Source organism: Eleginops maclovinus, chromosome 19 (genome assembly GCF_036324505.1).
Source record: "Eleginops maclovinus isolate JMC-PN-2008 ecotype Puerto Natales chromosome 19, JC_Emac_rtc_rv5, whole genome shotgun sequence".
Taxonomy (NCBI): Eukaryota; Metazoa; Chordata; class Actinopteri; order Perciformes; family Eleginopidae; genus Eleginops; species Eleginops maclovinus.
The window spans coordinates 13,073,940-13,091,572 of NC_086367.1; the positions used below are offsets into that span (position 1 = coordinate 13,073,940).

A 17,633-nucleotide genomic window follows, 5' to 3' on the forward strand; every position below is an offset into this window, starting at 1 on the left:
ATTCAACTCCAATCTAGGTAGGATTTCCTTTCACCATTTAGGAAGTGCATTGTCCTGCCTCTGGGAGTGATGTGACAGGACCCTGCGCTTGCTCAGGGAAGAAGGGGAGCATTGTATCAGGTGAGCGCCTGTTTTGTTGTAAGCACTACAGGACGGGGATGAGCTTTGGCTCCAGACAGGTTAGGAGTGAGTGCACTGAATCACTCTGTGGGTCTAAAGTAAAGGTTTTGCACAGAACATCACTTTTGTTATAGGCCATGTTACTTCCTTACCCGTGAATAAAAAATTAAGTCCAAAACCCATTAACCCACAACCCATTATGAAGGCAATGCTGCCCCCTAGCGGTTTGAAATCATGCAGAAAGAAGAAAAAGTAAACTATAAAAGTCATTAAAACATCGTTATTAAAGATTAAATCATCATTTACTGTAATCATCTTTATTAACTTTTACAGTACTTTACTAACATTGAAAAAGACAAACATAAAACAGCAACAAATGAAGAACAGAAACAGGAAAGCGTTAAAATATACACAATTTACAAATTAGCTCAACCCTTCTGGACTTTGCTGATAAGCTCATCACAAAGTTTGGTGAGCTCTTCTGCCTCCTTTTCCTACAATTAAAAAAAAAAAGGCAAAAATTAATACAATATTTGATCTTCAATAAAACTGCAAACAATTACTATGCAATGTTCATCTTCTTTGACCTTCTGGTCCAGGCTCTTCTCCAGGGACTGCACCTTCAGCTGCTCCCGTCGCAGCTGGGCTTGGAGTGCAGATATCTCAGACTTGTTCTTAGACCGAACCTCGGCAATCTCCCCGTTTGCTCTGGAGAAGGACAACAGAAGTCAGTTAAACGCTGCACGTTTTGCATTTTACACTTTCAACACAGTATAGTAAGGTTTCTTACTGGCCAATCTTCTCCTCAGCATGGGCTTTAAGGGTCTGGTAGCGCTGCTCCTCCTTTTTGATCCGGGTCAGATAGTCCTGAGCACAGGCTTTCAGAGTCTCTTCATTCTGCAGAACGGCCACAGGAAACATGTTACCAAACTATATTGCCGCTGCTATTTGTTTAAACTACGTCATGAAATTGTGGATTATATCAGGGCGAGTGTTGTTTTTTAACCTTTTTGTAGCCTTCAATAACATCCTTGTACTTGTCCAGTCTCTTGAAAAGGTCCGAGCACGATCTCTCCATAGTGTTCAGGTCACTGGAGATCTGCTCCTTTTCCAGCAGAGCCCCAGTGAGCTTCGCCTGGGCCACCTCCCTCTCTTTCTCTTGATCAGCTGAAAACCAGAAAGTTAAAAAGCTCTCATAACACCATTACATCCTAAATACTTAAAACTGAGCCATGTACATAACGTATAATAACTCACCCATCATTTTAGCAATCATGAGCTCATACTCTGCCATTATTTTCCTGTCGAATAAAAATGAAAAGGTTGTCAAATTTCCTTAAAAATAATTGAAACGAGACATTAAAATATTAACAAAACGAGCTTACCTCATTTCTTGCCCATCGTCAAGTATCCTTTTATATTTTGCACTCCATTGATCCTCCGTTTCCTTTGCCTATTTGAAGAAAAGAAAATCAAGGGTGGACTTTTAAGGTACATTTATTCAAACAAGCATACCTTTGATTGTGTAGTAAAATATAAAGTTTATAGAAACAACCATTTATTTTTTAATTTGGGAGCTTAAAGCCTAGCAAATTTGGGTTTCAAATACTGTGCCTAATGGAGGAATCATTAAAAAAGAGATTATCGCTCTTTTGAATGTATCTCAGTAAAGGATGAAAGAATACAAAAAACCCTTGTAAATGGCACAATCACTGACGATTGCCGGTTATACATTTCTCTACTTGGCTTGTGTTGAATACGGAACGCTCTGTTGTTGCTCTGGTTGAATGAGATTCCTTTAAACTGCTCTGGGGATTGTTTGGAAAACCACTGAAAGTATCATGTAAAATCAAGGTAGTTTTTGTATTTCCTGGTTTTGTATTCACAAAGACGCAAACAAAAAAGGGGATTTCAAATGGAAAACTTCTTCCGTGGCTGTTATTTGTAAAAATGAACAAACACTGAGCAGGACATACTTGTGCCTGGACTCTGGCGATGGCTGCGTCCATGTCCTGCTGACTGTACCTCAGCACTTCAATAATGGCCTCCTCTGTGTTTTCTGGCTGGAAGAAAGGAGGGACGAGGTCCGCGAGGATTGGGGAAGTCTAGACAACAGTTCCAGTGTGAATAAATCAGGATAGGAGAAGCATTGAATGTCGTTTCCACAGTTATTTTTAAGAAACATTGCCATGCACAGTGAGTGGTTACATTTTTACAGTTACTTACTGAAGCATCAAACAGTTTGAAATCATCCCTTTGTGTTCCGCTTGCATACTTTTCTACCATCTGTGAATTTTCAAGCCTGAGTTTGGGAGAAGGAAAAAAAAACAAAAAACAACCTTACTTGTCAAAGTGGTTACATTTAAGACAAATCTCTTTTTGTTGAACAGATGTCCAAAGCGGAACCAATTCAGCCCTAACGTTCAGTGACAGCAGTAATCAGAGTGAGTGGAAACAGAAGTACGTCATACCGTGAAACAAAGGCAGCAGGGAGAGGCACGGGGGCCTGAGCGACCGGGCCTGCGCACTTCTTGGGGCTCTCTCTCAGGAGGGGGTCGAATTTAAGGTACAAGGATTGTTTCCTCAATGCAGATTCCTTGAACTGTTGACAAAATAAACAAACATTTAAGTTCATTCAGGTCATGCACTGATAATAAGAAAAGGGTGTCATTCTGAATATGTAAAGAGAGTACTTACACTGCTGGACCCAAACTGTTCAAGGTAATCCATTTGTCCATCAAAGTCATTGGCCATGACTACAGATATAGAGGATAGGATACAGTCAAACAAGCTTTACATTTATTTATGTGATGCTGAAAAACACCTTTTCCTGTTATTATTTGTTATTACAAACAAACTAAAAGTCCAGGTGAAGGCAAAGGAAACATTTGGGGATCCTTGTGGAAACCGAACAAAATAGAGTCCAATGTTTACTTACACGTAGTTCCTGGAACAAACTCCTCATTGAATTCTGACTCGGCAGTCTGTGTCTTCTGCTCAGGTGGAAACATTTCAAAAAGTTCAGGAAGACTCTCAGTGGGACGTTGAACTTCGAGTTGAGATCCCAAGTCATGATCAGGAGCCGCCTTGTCTTTAGCATGCTGTAATTTCACAAAAATAAAATGCATGTCTTTAAAAAGATTCAAACGAGAGAATGCAAAATGGATAAAAATAGCATCAAACTGCATTACATCTCTTACTGCTCCAGGGAAGTTTTCTGCAGCTGGGACACTCTCTCCAGCACTAGAGGGCAAAAGCATACAAACTTAGTGAAATAAAGTTATCCTAGTAAGTGAAGAATTTGCTTCAAATAAATAAATGAATACACTCTGATAAAGAAGAAAAACATACCATTCTAATGACACTGCTTCCTTCTCCGCTGTCTCTGGAATCAGATTTTCTGTGAGCACAGGGTCAGACTTCTTGCTACACTTTGGCGAGTTGGCCATGCTTGCTTTTGTGCCAAAGGGATTGAAGTTTGGGTCATCAAACTTGGCCAAGTCAACTGAGTAAGAGCCTTTGGAGAGTGGAACATCAGCATCACTGGCACCAGGCGTCACTGGAGTTTCTTTTGGTGGTTTCACGGCACATTCTGGCTTTCCCTCTTTAGGTTTGAGACCAGGCCTTTTGCCAAATTTCTTGGGTGGTGGTTTCCGTTTGACCTCTCTGCCATCGTCAAAATTGAACTCAAGTTTGACTGCTCCTTCCTGGGTATGGGCATCAGCTGGCTGGGATGTGGATTCAGCAGCTGGCGTTTTAGGAGCATTAGTTGTGATTGGGTCCACTGCAGCTATTGGTTTCATCTCAGGCTGAACATCTTGAGCTTTTGTGGATTCATGTGGGTTTGTGTCTGCCACCTCTCTCCCAAGGGCAGGGGAATTTGGAATTTTGGAGCCACCTGTTTGGAAAGGATTGACCTCATCAAGGTTGTCAAAGTCAAAAGAATAAGCACCCTTCGTTGGCAGTGGAGCATCTTCCACAAAACTGCCTGAAGAATAGTCTTGAGTGACATTTAAAGATGGTTGTTTTTCATCAGGTGCAGCAGTGCATGAATCTTGTTCTTCCATTGCAGGGAGCTTCAACACTGTCACCACGCTGCTCTCAGTGGAGCTGATGTTGGAGGAGGTGTCAACCAGTGAGTTGGCTGCTGGCTGGGACATGGAGTCAGCAGCTGTAGGCTCGACAGCATTAGTTGTGATTGGGTCCACTGCAGCTATTGGTTTCATCTCAGGCTGAACATCTTGAGCTTTTGTGGATTCATTTTCCATCATCTCTGCAACTGATGGGTTTGTGTCGGCCACCTCTATCCCAAGGAAAGGGGAATTCGGAATTTTAGAGCCCCCCGTTTCGAAAGGATTGACCTCATCAAGGTTGTCAAAATCAAAAGAATAAGAACCTTTCGTCGGCAGTGGAGCATCTTCCACAAAACTGCCTGAAAAACAGTCTTGAGTGACATTTAGAGACGGCTGTTTTTCATCAGGTGTGGCAGTGCATGAATCTTGTTCTTCCATTGTAAGGACCTTCAACACTGTGACCACACTACTGTCTGTGGAGCTGATGTTGTAGGAGGTGTCAACCAGTGAGTTTTCCACAGATTGGGTTAAGGGAAGCGTCTCATCTAGAGCAGATTTCATTCGGGTGGGTTGCTCTGCGATATTCTCCGTTTTTGTATTTGGAGACTCTGTGGAAGGGTTATTAAAAGCAGGCATCACGGGAGAGAGGACCATCTTAATAGAACCCAGAAATGGATCGATAGCATCAAGGTTTTCAAAATCCAGTTGATAGCCTCCTTTGCTTTGTATGGGGATGTCATCATCAGGAAAGGATGATACTTCTGTGGAAAATTCAAGAAGATCTTCATCATTTTTGCAGCCTTTAGAGACATTCAGGGAAAATACCTTAATGATGCATGATGATTTACCTTGTTTGGGTTCATCATGTAAAGAACTATAAAGACAGAACAGAGTTGGTTAATTAAAAGGCAGCACACATTTATCTGGAAGAATAGTGGTGTATCAGAAATGTTACTTACTTTATTGGACCCAAATGTAAGGACTCGATTGCTTTGGTACACTCATCTAAACTTGTCATCTTAAGAGATTTGGATGGAGATACAAGTCTTTTAGTCAGAGGGTCTCTTCTTGGAGTCTGAAAACAAACCTGCACACAAGTAATTTGATTAGGATCTTAGGTATATCCTAGATACAAAATTATATTCTGAAAAGAGGAACAGGAAATAAATAAATTGCCATTTCCCCATAAGTGTATGCAACAAATGTTAGTGGACTTCACAAATGCATGCAAAAAAAACTGTCTTTCAGCTTTGACCACCAACAGACACGTTTTTCCATTTGATCACAGTCTGTGTAAAGATGTGTAGAGCTATGCTGTAAATACAATGGGGCATTCAATTGTTATTTGTCAAAGAAACAAAAAAAAGCAGACAAATATTAACAAGCAGGTATTAATCTCTCCATCCATCACTTTAGGTTAACAAGAGCCAAGTGTATACATCATTTTCCTCCTGGTGTCATGAAAAAAGTGCGTTAAAAGAATCAAGATAAAAATGGCGACAGGACATAAAAAAAACAGCAGGGTGGTTCTGTACCTTAGCCGCCTTTGGCACAGTCTTGCTGGGCAGGTTCTCTGTCTGTCGCAGGATAGAGGGCCTCCCAGTTGGCTGATCCAGAGCAAATATGTCGTTAATAGAGGTGTTGTTCTTTCCTCCAGGGCAGACCCCGCGATTCTCATCATTCACGTCAACAGAACTCATCCTGTAATAGCAGAGGGACAAATTGTAAGTTATGGGGCCAAGAGTGATCTGGTGGAACTCTGAGGGAGGCGTCATCATGAAAGCTGCACTCCGTTGATAAGACATTCAGATTCCTTCTCTAAAAGTGAAAAGGTAACAACAGATAACACGTCAAATGTGTCACAGCACTGCCATTACATAAAGTGTCCACCAGAGAGCACTAACAGGTTAATTTAACTATAAATTGCACTATATAAAAGTGCAGTTCAGCATAGCCACATGACCTAATTAAAAAATATGTAACGTATTTTGTTATATTAATGTATTAAAATCAGCTTTGAAAAGATTGAACAGTTATGCTTTAAAAAAAAAAACAGAAGGAATTCTGGTTTTACAATGAAATACAAAATGAAGGGAATGACTTTATCTCAGTGAAACATTTTAAGTTAATTTGGCAAGTTGTTTTAAACTGACTTTGATGATTTCAATAACTGTGTGGTGCTTTGTCAGCTATAAACAGTCTTCAAAATGTTGCTATACACACATTTCAAACGCAAGTTAATCACATCTTTGTCCTTTTTTGGACCTGCTGCCAAAATTAACATACATCCAGGACTTCTACCATCCGTTACACAGATTTAGCGTTCAACACTGCATGTAATCGGACAACAGGTAACGGTATAGTGCGACTCAACGCCGACAGCTTGTTATCTATAATGTCCAACAACATTAGAAATGACTAAAGTAACTACTGCTGGTTTTAATTAACGGCAACGCATCAACATTAACCTAGATAACTGCCATCATTTGATCAATTACGGAGAGATCTAACGCAAGCGTTGACAGTAAATTAGCGACAAAAGCTGTATAAGCTAAGCTAACGTTAACTGTTAACACAGTTCTAGTTGCGGTCTAATGATAAAACTTACCAACAGTTAACGTAAAGCGGAGGGAAACTAAGGATCACACAACAGATCAAGCAGTAAGATGCTATGTTATGAAATTATACTCAACATTCGTACCTTAAAAACAGTAGCACTTGGCCGAAATCACAAACGTCTTTCTTCAACACATTCGAGATCAACTGGGTCGTTTTTGAAAACCCCTCTCCTTCCCTGGGCGAAAACCGTTTGGATTTTAAAAGCGAAATGTACCAATGAAATTGGCAGAATCACTCAAAGGAAACGCACTTCCTGGTTATGCAGCCAATTGCACTGAAGAGCGGATATGATCCAGACGACGGCTGCGCCCAATGGAAACCGCAGGGATAAAAGACATGGCAAGAGAATTGTTATGACAACTAAAAACTCAAACAGAACTGACTAACTGAGGAAATGTAAAAGTTATCGACACTCCTGAAAACTGGCTTCTTGATAATTGCTGTTCTTCGAAATGCTTTAATGGTTGATGTATTTAGTGTCAATGCATATATTCCAAACACAAAGGCATACACCTGTAATAGGGCTATAAACTGACATCCCTGTTGAATACATACATGACACTGCATAATGATTGACTGATGCTTTGTGTGCCATACAAAATGTAGGGTGTATTTAATACATTATTATTTCATTTGCCCCGGCACGTTTTACTTGAAATAGCCAAGTCATGGTGATGTGAAGATGTCTTCCTCCCTTGTAAGTCTGTATTAAAGTGTCTTTATGTTTTTTGGGAGAGTAAAGATCAGCGAAAGAGACAGCTCTGTAAATTGATAGCCCTTATTCTGATCTTTAAATTCTTCAAAAAGAAAACAAAAGCCATGATGTTTCACTCTGCTACAACAGGGGGCGGTATGCACCTGTCACGCAGCTCACGCTTGTTTGTAGACGACCTCCAAAGAGAAGAAGAATTGGATAGCAACTGCCTCTGAAAACCAACGAAGAAGAAATCGAGGCAAACCTGCCCGCCAATTTCGAAGGATGTAAACAACCTCGTACTCTTCCGTCGGACTGTGCTATGAAGGACGTAGCGTTGTATTTGACATCATAGCAGCGAATAAATCGTCGTCAACAATGAATTCCATTGTAAAAGGTAGCGCACCAAAGATATATTTATTAGATTTGCAAACTAACTGCTAAATAGTTTTTGCTAAATGTCGCAATGTTTGGTAACCTTAGCAAGTAAGATGTCCACATACGCGACTGCTAGCATGACTTTGCTAACTCGCTTTAAAGCTAAAATAGTTACATATAGCCATTTTTAACATGCAGCCAACACAATAACCTTTAACATGGCTTTCGTCACTGTGAAGTTGTTGTGTTTTTACATTAAACTGTATAACCAAAATGTTTACCCTAGCGCACAGTATATACACTATTTATACAGAGCTAGGAAGCCAAACATTCATTAAACAAAAGTTAACAACCTTGTCATTTTGTTTAACTTCACAGGATCTGGCGATTCCTCCCAACTTGTTGCCAGGTAATGTACCTTTAAGGACACTTTGCTTGGTTCATTCAAAGCATTAATAAGGCATCAAACAAATATTTGTTTTATAAAGATATAGAGTGAAAGCATCTTCAGCAGACACATATGTCAACATCCCTGTGTTTGTTGCTTTTGTAATGTTTTGAATGGCAAATATAGTATATACTTTGTAATACTTCTACTTAATAGTAAAAGTAGTAACTGCTGTAAAATGTTCTTTGTCAGTGCTTTAATGTGACGTCTGGATAAATAACTACTGGATTTGTGTTGCGTTTCACTGACTTGTATATTAACATGTTTGTCATTTAAACTACTTCATCTTATGCTGTTGAAGGTTTAATCTTATTTCTGGTCCTACAGCGGTGACGGGGATTCCATCAAAGTGTTTGTGCGAGTAAGACCTTTGACCCATAGTACTGGGCTGACCACAGATGGAGACCAGAAGCTTTGTCTCACAGTTACCTCACCCAAAACCATCCGCCTGCTATCAAAACCAGAACCACGAACCTTCACTTATGATCATGTTGCTGACGTGGACATATCTCAGGTTGGGACATACAGTTTTTATATAACAACATACTTAGTTTGTCAACTGGGAATGTAGGGCTGCCATTAGCGCTTTGAGCACCAGGAAAAGCACCATATAAATAACATGTATTTTTTATTATTAACAATTATTATTATGATCAATTTATATGCCAAATAAATGCAATTCTAGTAGGATTAAGCAAGTATGACTCATCAAGTGTGTGTGCATAATCTTTGGGTCATTCTTTAACAGGAGTCTGTATTCTCCAGCGTGGCCAAGAATATTGTTGAGTCTTGCGTAAATGGATACAATGGAACTATTTTTGCCTAGTAAGTGGTTTTGGTTTATATTAAGTAAAAATAACATAGTTTACAGCACTTTGTGGTGTTGGGCTTCCTGTGTTACATTTAATCCCTTATCAATTTCTCTTTTGCTTCTGCAGCGGACAAACAGGCTCAGGAAAAACATTCACCATGCTTGGTGAGAATTCAATATATAATTTACATGTACATATAATATCTACATGTTCTTTTACGTCCAGCTAGAGAGTCATTTCAATGACAATTTTTTTTGTTTTCTGCTCTAGGGCCATCTGAGTTAGACAACTTTACAGATGAATTAAGGGGCGTTATTCCTCGATGTTTTGAGTACCTGTTTTTTCTCATCAACAGAGAGGTGGAAAGGGTGAGCTATATGTTTTCATTGTCATGAAGGTCTTGTAAACCAATATTTAATTTTTGCTTTCTAATAACCTTACTGCTTTGTTCGTTCTTTTTTTCCTAAAAGTCTGGGAAGTCCAAGAGTTTCCTTTGCAAATGTTCCTTTATTGAGATCTACAATGAACAAATTTACGACCTTCTGGACACAGCCTCAGCTAGCCTGTTCCTCCGGGAAAACATCAAGAAAGGTTTGTTTGTTGAGGGAGCCGTGGAGAAGTTCGTCAACTCAGCTGCTGAAGCCTACCAGGTAAACATTCTGTGCATGTTGTGACTCCAAAAGTTATTGTCGTGTATAATAGCTGTTGAGTTGAGATCACAAGAAATTGATAATTAAATTGTGGGTGCCAATACTTTTTGTTTAAAACCATTTAGGTGCTGTCTACGGGCTGGCGTAACAGGCGAGTGGCCTCCACCTCCATGAACAGAGAGTCTTCCAGATCTCACGCCGTGTTCACCATGATGTTGGAGTCAAAAGAGTCAATCAATGAAGTGGTGAACATTCGAATGTCTCAGTTGAACCTGGTAGACCTGGCAGGGTCTGAGAGGCAGAAAGACACAAACACAGAAGGATCCAGACTAAAGGTGAACCTTTGTCCATGAATCCAGTCTCAACCGGAAGTGCTACACTATGATTGCTGCTGTTTCTAACTCCTGATACCTGCATTGCTGTTTTAGGAGGCCAGCAGCATCAATCGATCCCTCATGTGCCTTGGTCAGGTGATCATGGCCCTGGTTGATGTGTCCAATGGGAAGAACCGTCACATCTGCTACAGAGAGTCCAAACTTACCTTCTTGCTGAGGGTGAGTGGCTCTAAATACTAGATATACCTTTGGTGTGTCTTTGGTGCAGTACTTGTTATATTTCTGTGTATCAATGTGGAGTCAACTTCTCTAGTGTTATGGCACTGTGTTTCCAGCAGCATGGCTCAAGTGCAATTATTGTGTAAAATACAAGTTTATATGATGGGATGATTCTACTAAAATCGTAATTGGAAAATATTTTCTCATAAATAAGGGTTGCATTGAGAATTGGTTCAAATTTAAAACAGACTTTAAATCTTGTGCACTTCCAATATTTGATTTTCCTTCACATTGATTCATATTATTTCCACTTTAATAGAATATAAAATGTTATAATACTGCACTAAAAGATGTTATTGCACCTTTATAATTTGAAAATATATTCTCTGTAACAGTTATTGTTGTTTTCAGGACTCTCTTGGAGGAAATGCAAAGACCTACATTATAGCCAATGTTCATCCTGGTTCCAAGTGTTTTGGAGAAACGCTGTCCACTTTGCAGTTTGCTCAGAGGGCAAAGTTGATCAAGAATAAGGTATTGTCATTAAACACAATTCTTGATGTATTACAACAAAGTTGACTTACAGTTCTGGTTATTTCCAAAAGGGCATGATAATCTCATCCTTGTGCAATTATTCTGTTTTTTCAGGCCATCATCAATGAAGACACACAGGGAAATGTGAGGCAGTTACAAGCTGAGGTGAAGAAGCTGAAGGAGCTGCTTGCACAGGCAATAACTTCTCCAGGAGTGGACTATGGGAAAGATGTAGTCCCAGGAGGACCCGGACTCCCCATAGGTAACAACACAAGGACCCAACATATGTTAACCCTAACACTCTCTAATAACATTGTCTTTAAACAATTGGCAAATATTCAAAAGATCAGTCACTTACATGTATTACATGTAAGTGACTGATATATATATATATATATATATATATATATATATATATATATATATATATATATATATATATATATATATATACAGCTATTTGGGCTACTGTAGTATTATGTCAAATGTAAACAAATATGAATTCATTAAAAAAAAGTGCTTTTCCCATCAAATGCTTCCATAGAAATTCAACCCGATGTCGCATATAAAGCAAAGTTTACGGCTGCAGCTCGTCTCTGGAAGAAGTGCGAAGAGGAGAGGAGGGTATGAAAATAATAACTTTTTTCGGATGGTTATTTAATTTTGGAATTGATGCTGCTGTGAGGAAATACTTTTGGTGCATGAAACTTACAGACATGTTTGACTACACTCAGATGCTGCTCAAGAAAGTGGCCCAGCTTGAGGAGGCATGGACTCAGAAAGACAAGTTCATCCATTCCAGCCGAATGATCGTCAAGTTCAGAGAGGACCACATCTTTCGCCTTGAGAAAAAACTGAAGGCGGGACCAGGCTTGATTTCAGAGAAGGAGTCTCAGGTTGTGATTGACCAGCTGAAAGAGGAGATAAAGATACTGAGAGATCAGGTACACAATCTCAAACACTGCCTTACCCACTGCCGATTTCTGTATGTGTATGAATGTGGTTTGGATGTACAAAACATGAATATTTATATGATTTTTTCTAGTAGATCCTCTATACTCATTTTTTTCCTAAATAATGGCCATTAATTCCAAACATGTTGTATTTTTTTAACACTGTTTTCACATCGCTGCCCTTTTAGGTTGAACATCACCCAAAGATGACTCGATATACAGCGGAGAACTTCGCTCTCAGAGAGGAGAACCGTCAACTGCGCTCTCTTCCGTCAGTGGTGAACGCTGAAGAGGCTGCAGCCCAAGTGACTGCTGATCTGGAAGATCATTTTCACAGGGCTACGGAGACAGAAAGACTTACAGAGGGTAAGATCATTACCAGCTGCTATCATAAGAGAACAGGTCCAGTTAAAATGTTGTATCCTTTTCCTGAACTTTTGTCGCTCCACAACTCCAGGAACCGCTTCGACACCCAGGGTTGCAGACAGTGCCTCGGCTGCTACCATTGAGAAGCTGAAGGCTCAGCTGCTCCAGAAACAGAACGACTTCACAGGCGTCCTTCAGGCCTTTGAGGAGTACAAAGAAGTCACCAAGTAAGGATGTTTACTGAGGGCACACGTGTTCGTCTCACTTTTCATGGACATCATTCTTTGTCAATAACCTCTGTCTGCACAGTGAAAGAAGGGCAAATGTATGTAGGAGTTCATACGTTTTTAATTTGAAACTGACTTATACTTCAAATAAATTGTCTTCATAAATTTGGAGTGACAATCCATCCCTGGATGTAATATCAACAATCACAATAGCCTTGCCCAGTACAGCTTTTTTGGTCAGCTGGGTTTGTTTGGTGACCGTATTGTACTTTTTCATGCGTTGTGTTAAAATTCTCATAAAGAAACTTTAGATTAGAGATTAATTAGTTTTTTGGATGGTTCTTTGTGTTCTAGGAAACAGATGTCTCAGCTGGAGTCTGAGAAAAGGTACCTCGACAAGTCCAACAGGCATTTGGAAAACATTTTAGAAGCCACAAACGCTTACAAGAAAAAGGAGGTGTCTGAGCTGAACAGAATTCATGTTGAAACCATAAAGGCGAGTGGACATGGGAATTTGTATTTAGATCACTGAGGCAAACTTTTCTTTTAACATATGTTATTGTTGTCTTGCTGACAATCCCGCTTACCCTCAATATCGAATTCACCAGATTCTCACCACGCCCACCAAAGCATACAACCTGCGGACTCGTCTCGTGCCTTTCTCCAGTCCGGAGCACCTGAATGGGTCAGACGACAGCGCAGACGACCTCTGGACAGAGCAGCCTCCTTCAGACATGACTGAGATGGCTCTGACTGAGGAACTGCGTCAAGTGCAGGTACGAAAGTGTGGTACACCTGTAAATGTATGTATAACACATTAAGTCCTCCATTGTCTCATACTTTCTTTAATTCCTCACCAGGAGCAAGCTAGCCACTTCCAGACACAGTTTAATGAGGAAGAGCTGAAGAACAGCAAGCTGCTGCAGCAGATTGCAAAACTTGAGGAGCAGATCACTGTGATGTCACAAGAGTCTGACCACAAGGATGAGGTAGAATTTTTCTCATTTTCTTCATTTACAGTTTTTCATTTAAATGTCGGGCTGTGTAAAAATGATATCTGTTTGACATGATGCCCATTTTTTTCCTTTACAAATTATGCAGCTGCTTTCAACCGAGCGAGCTAACAGGAACAAAGATCAGCTCAACCGACAAGAAACTGTGAACGAGCTGCAACAGAGCCTTCAGTCTGAACAGCAGGCCGCAGAAGGTAAGGATCTCATGCTCCTCTGGTGTTGTTCTAAACACCCTTTCGCAGGCCTAAATGCTTACTGCTGTTAAATTTGGAAGTTTATGTCAGATGGAGGTGATGATTCTTTGTTACCTCTGGTTTCAGTACTGAGGAGTGAGATCTGTGATCTGCGCCTGGTGCTGCAGTCGTCTGACAAGGAACTGGCCGCTGTGAGGAACGAGCTGAGAGAGGGTCAGAGCGAGCAGCAGAGAGAGACGGCTCAACTCTCCAGCAGTCTGATCAGCACTCAGCTCCAACTCGACAAAGTCCAGTAAGCATTAGTTTAATACCTTTGCACTATGTCCTCCTTGATCTGATGGGTTGAAGTGACCACAATCACAATGTGTTTTCTATCAGGCTGGAGTGGGAGCAGCTTCTGGAGCAGCATCGGACGCTGCAGGATTCATTTGACCAGCTCCAAGCTGAGGCCAAGTTTGATGCGGACCAGGCCAAACAGCAGCTGCAGGACAGGCAGCAGGAGAACGATCAACTGAATGCACAGCTCACGGTTAGTAAACTCTCAAAAAAATCTAAACTATGGTCATTTTTCGGCCCTAATATCTCTGTCTAAACTTTCTTTTGTTTTTTTTCTGTAGGAGCTGAATAGTTCGCTGCAGATGGAGCAGGAGCACACAAGCACCCTGATCTCCCAGTTAAGAGAAAATAAAGAGAGCACATCAAAGTGAGTTTGTCCACAGCTCTCTCCTTTTAAGAGTTGCTTAATGCTTGTAACAGTTTTAAATAACTCTTTTTAACACAAGCAACCTCGGTGTTTCCCTTCAGAGAACTTATTGAAACGATGGAGCAGAATACACAGCTGAGAAAGCAAGTCTCAGACCTGACGGTACAGAATCAACAGCAGGTCAGTCCTAAGAACAGCATGCATGTTTTCAAAATAAAATATATGAAGCAGTATATGCTGAACCTGGTTTTCTGATTTTTGTTTTGAAGGCGTCAAAAATTGTCGATCTTGAGCAAAATTCAAACTCTGCCAATGAAACGATAAAAGGCTTGGAACAGAAGACTGAACAGGACAAAGTAAGCCTGAGTTGTTCTTATTCCCTCCAGTGTAATACCATTGCTTAATGCTACCCTTCTGAATCCTACCTGTGTATTTTGGCAGGATGTTGTTGTAGATCTGATTAACCAAACCAGAGACCTGCGCAGTGAGCTGAGCCAGAAGGACCAGACTATTGTTCACCTATCTGAAGACATCAAAGACATCACAGTAATTACCCCTCCATCTATTTTACCCTTTATTTGTCTTGAATGACTTGACTGTTTTGCTGCGTTACCTATTCATTGCTCTTCATGTTGTAGTTATGTTTAATGTTTGCTCAGCCATAGCATGCTGATGATAATGATGTCATTGCTCTTTCAGGCCAAGTACAATGTTGCCTGCCTGGAAAGGGAGGATCTCCAGGGGCAAAACTCTAAGATGCAGGCAGAAACCTGTGACCTGAAAGAACATATAGAGAGGCGGGTGGCATCCAACAAAATAGAGGTATGTTTGATCATTTTTGTGTGATTTGTTTGGTATATTTACTGCAGGGGATGATAAAGCGTATGTGGTTGTCCTCAGGTGGAGGTGTTGCAGGAGGAGGTTGTTTATGCCACTGAGGAGGTTGAGAGACTCACTAAGGTCTTAGATGAGCAGAACAGCCTCCTTCAGGAGCAAACTGCCCAGAAGGACATCATGATACAGAATCTGCAGCAGAAGGTAACTTCCTCAAAATATTCTCAACACAGAGCAAAGACACAACTACTATGGTCAAACAAATCTAAAATCTGAACTTTTGTACCAGTTGCAACAACAGCAGGAGGCAGTTGAGAGAACGATCAGAAATGTAAATTTCAAGCCTCTGGTTGATCAGGCAGGGACGCCTAAATCCTTACCTCGGGTAAGACTTGCTTGCTGTAGTTTGCTGCTTAATTCTGCATTTACAAATAAAACATCTGTGGCAAGCTTCCAGTAAGACTAACTAATACTCTTTTGCTGTTTCTCAGACACCCTCCACTCCATGGAGTTTCAACAGGGACCTGAGTCAGGTACTCGAGAGCCAGGAGAGGGAGCTGGAGAATCGACGCTCCTCTATGATGTCCATGGAGATACTTTTAACAGAGCTGGGCGCTGAAAGGGCGGCCAAGAATGACGAGATCCAAAGGCTCAAGGTATATCTTTGTTCAAATGTTTAATATATCTATAGCCATTTCTTACTGGACTGATGTATTTCTTCAGCAAGGTAACAGCAGACTTTAGTAGTTTAGTGTCTTTTTCTCCACTTACATTAAATATATACATAAAAAATAGAAGTAAAAACCTTTAATAGTGTTATGGTTTTATGGACTTTGAGGTCCATTAAATATATGTGTTCTGTCCTCAGATGCAGCTGACGGAGAAGGAGATGGTCCGAATTGAGATCCAGGCTTTACTTGACCAGTTCTACAACAAGGAGAACCAGCTGAATCTCAATGGAAAAAATAAAGCGTGAGTTTATTACTCCAGTCCAATTGTGTGACTCTTGTATGTATATTTTTGTAGTATCTTGGGTGTAACATTAAGCTGTCTTTGGCTCTTTCTGCTGTAACAATGCATATTTCCCCTCTGTGGGACTATTAAAGGTATTCTGATTCTGATTCAGTCATTCAGCCATACACTGCCCTGCATCATATCATCCGTTGTTAATGGCACAAGTACTGTAGATTAATACTGTTATCTTGTCATTTTTCAGTGATGAGTTGAATGATTCCATCAAGAAAACCATACTTAAAGAGCTACAGGAAGAGAGAGCAAATAAGGTCTGTATTTATCTGCTGGTTTTGTTTAATCTCTGTATGGAATTCTCAGATTTTAATTTTAATGTGTTCCTCGCATTCATTAACAGAGCAACATAATGCAGCAGCTGTCTGATACTCAAAAAAGGTACGGACCTGTGCTTTAGTCACTATATAAATCAGTGTTATGCATGTTATAACCATCCTTTATTTATGCTTGACATTTTACGAGCTCTGTCTCATTTTTTTTCTCAATAAGACTGCAATCTCAGGAGTTGTTGTTGGGCCAGTCTCAAACCTGCGTCCAGGAGCTCACCAATGAGCTGAGGAACCGCTGTCTAGAGTTGAGAGATTTGAGCCAGAGGATACAGGACCAGGAGAAACTATTCCAGGTCAGAGTCTGCGTAGATGAGTTTTATCTTTCACTAAAGAACATTCTGCGTGATGTATGTTTCAAGTATGATTACATGGACTACTGGTAACATAGTCAGAAGCTGAAATCTGTCCCTTGTAGAACTATTAGTTCCTGGCTGTGATTTGTTACTCTAGAAAGTTAATTTAAGGCCAAGTTTGTGGAAAGTATAGAATTATACTCCTTTATCTCAAAACAGCTAAACCTAACTCTGATAATCACGGCCTACAAATGAAACTTTAAAAAAAATGATTGATGAATTATTTAGTGTAGCAAAATATTCGAAAATGGGGGAAAAATGTATCTAACATTCTCATTATATTTGCTGTAATTTCTTGTGTTTTACAGGAGAAAGAGGTTCTCCGTAAGCAGAATGTTCAGCTGTCTGAGGAAAATGGAAAACTTGTCGGACATAAGAACCACAAACAGAGGATTGAATATCTGGTGAAGCTAAAGAAGGACAACACCAAACTTCAAGAGGTAACTAGCATTTCTGCTGTCATCATAGGATGTCTCTCTTTGGTCACGTGAATACAGTTAAAACATCAGATTAATCCATTTTGTTATTTTTGTTTTGAAGGAAAATGAAAAACTCAGAACGGAGCTTATCTTAATGCGGGACAACGGTGGAGGTCTGCCACTGGAGATGACCTAAATCCCTGGTTCTTTTATGGTTTTAAATTACAGGAATTTGCATCTTTTTTTTAATTATTTTTTTTACTGTACTGATTTTGTTGTAATGGTTTCAAGTAATAAAAAAATAAAAGAAGGTATATGCAGTTATAATTTT

The 17,633-nt window shown here is 40.1% G+C and overlaps 2 protein-coding genes across 3 annotated transcripts; one reads left to right on the top strand and one right to left on the bottom strand.

Annotated features, from left to right (window-relative positions):
* Window positions 1–421: 421 nt before the first annotated feature.
* tacc3 (transforming, acidic coiled-coil containing protein 3) lies at window positions 422–7,013 on the bottom strand. 2 transcript variants are annotated; one of them, XM_063909161.1, is made up of 17 exons: window positions 6,895–7,013; window positions 5,729–5,894; window positions 5,153–5,280; window positions 5,042–5,067; window positions 3,472–4,954; window positions 3,321–3,363; window positions 3,059–3,221; window positions 2,818–2,876; window positions 2,592–2,722; window positions 2,347–2,422; window positions 2,097–2,225; window positions 1,506–1,573; window positions 1,378–1,421; window positions 1,127–1,287; window positions 911–1,017; window positions 708–828; window positions 422–614 (listed from the first exon to the last, which is right to left on the bottom strand). In XM_063909161.1, exons 2-17 carry the CDS (start codon window positions 5,891–5,893, stop codon window positions 549–551), a joined length of 2,970 nt encoding a protein of 989 aa, XP_063765231.1. In that variant the 5' UTR covers window position 5,894; window positions 6,895–7,013; the 3' UTR covers window positions 422–548. The 2 variants fall into 2 exon arrangements, with proteins under 2 accessions (XP_063765231.1, XP_063765232.1); XM_063909162.1 differs by having other exon boundaries at window positions 3,312–3,363; window positions 6,895–6,963.
* Window positions 7,014–7,749: 736 nt separating this feature from the next.
* Window positions 7,750–17,629, top strand: kif15 (kinesin family member 15). The gene is made up of 35 exons (XM_063909443.1): window positions 7,750–7,903; window positions 8,263–8,293; window positions 8,660–8,846; window positions 9,081–9,157; window positions 9,271–9,308; window positions 9,415–9,512; window positions 9,615–9,794; window positions 9,920–10,129; window positions 10,223–10,348; window positions 10,760–10,882; window positions 10,997–11,144; window positions 11,427–11,506; window positions 11,617–11,826; window positions 12,024–12,201; window positions 12,293–12,428; window positions 12,783–12,924; window positions 13,037–13,204; window positions 13,289–13,417; window positions 13,530–13,635; window positions 13,762–13,927; window positions 14,014–14,164; window positions 14,253–14,338; window positions 14,440–14,518; window positions 14,608–14,694; window positions 14,780–14,884; window positions 15,038–15,160; window positions 15,239–15,376; window positions 15,462–15,557; window positions 15,664–15,828; window positions 16,041–16,144; window positions 16,389–16,455; window positions 16,542–16,579; window positions 16,691–16,823; window positions 17,192–17,323; window positions 17,424–17,629. Exons 1-35 carry the CDS (start codon window positions 7,885–7,887, stop codon window positions 17,496–17,498), a joined length of 4,131 nt encoding a protein of 1,376 aa, XP_063765513.1. The 5' UTR covers window positions 7,750–7,884; the 3' UTR covers window positions 17,499–17,629.
* The last annotated feature ends 4 nt before the right edge of the window (window positions 17,630–17,633 follow it).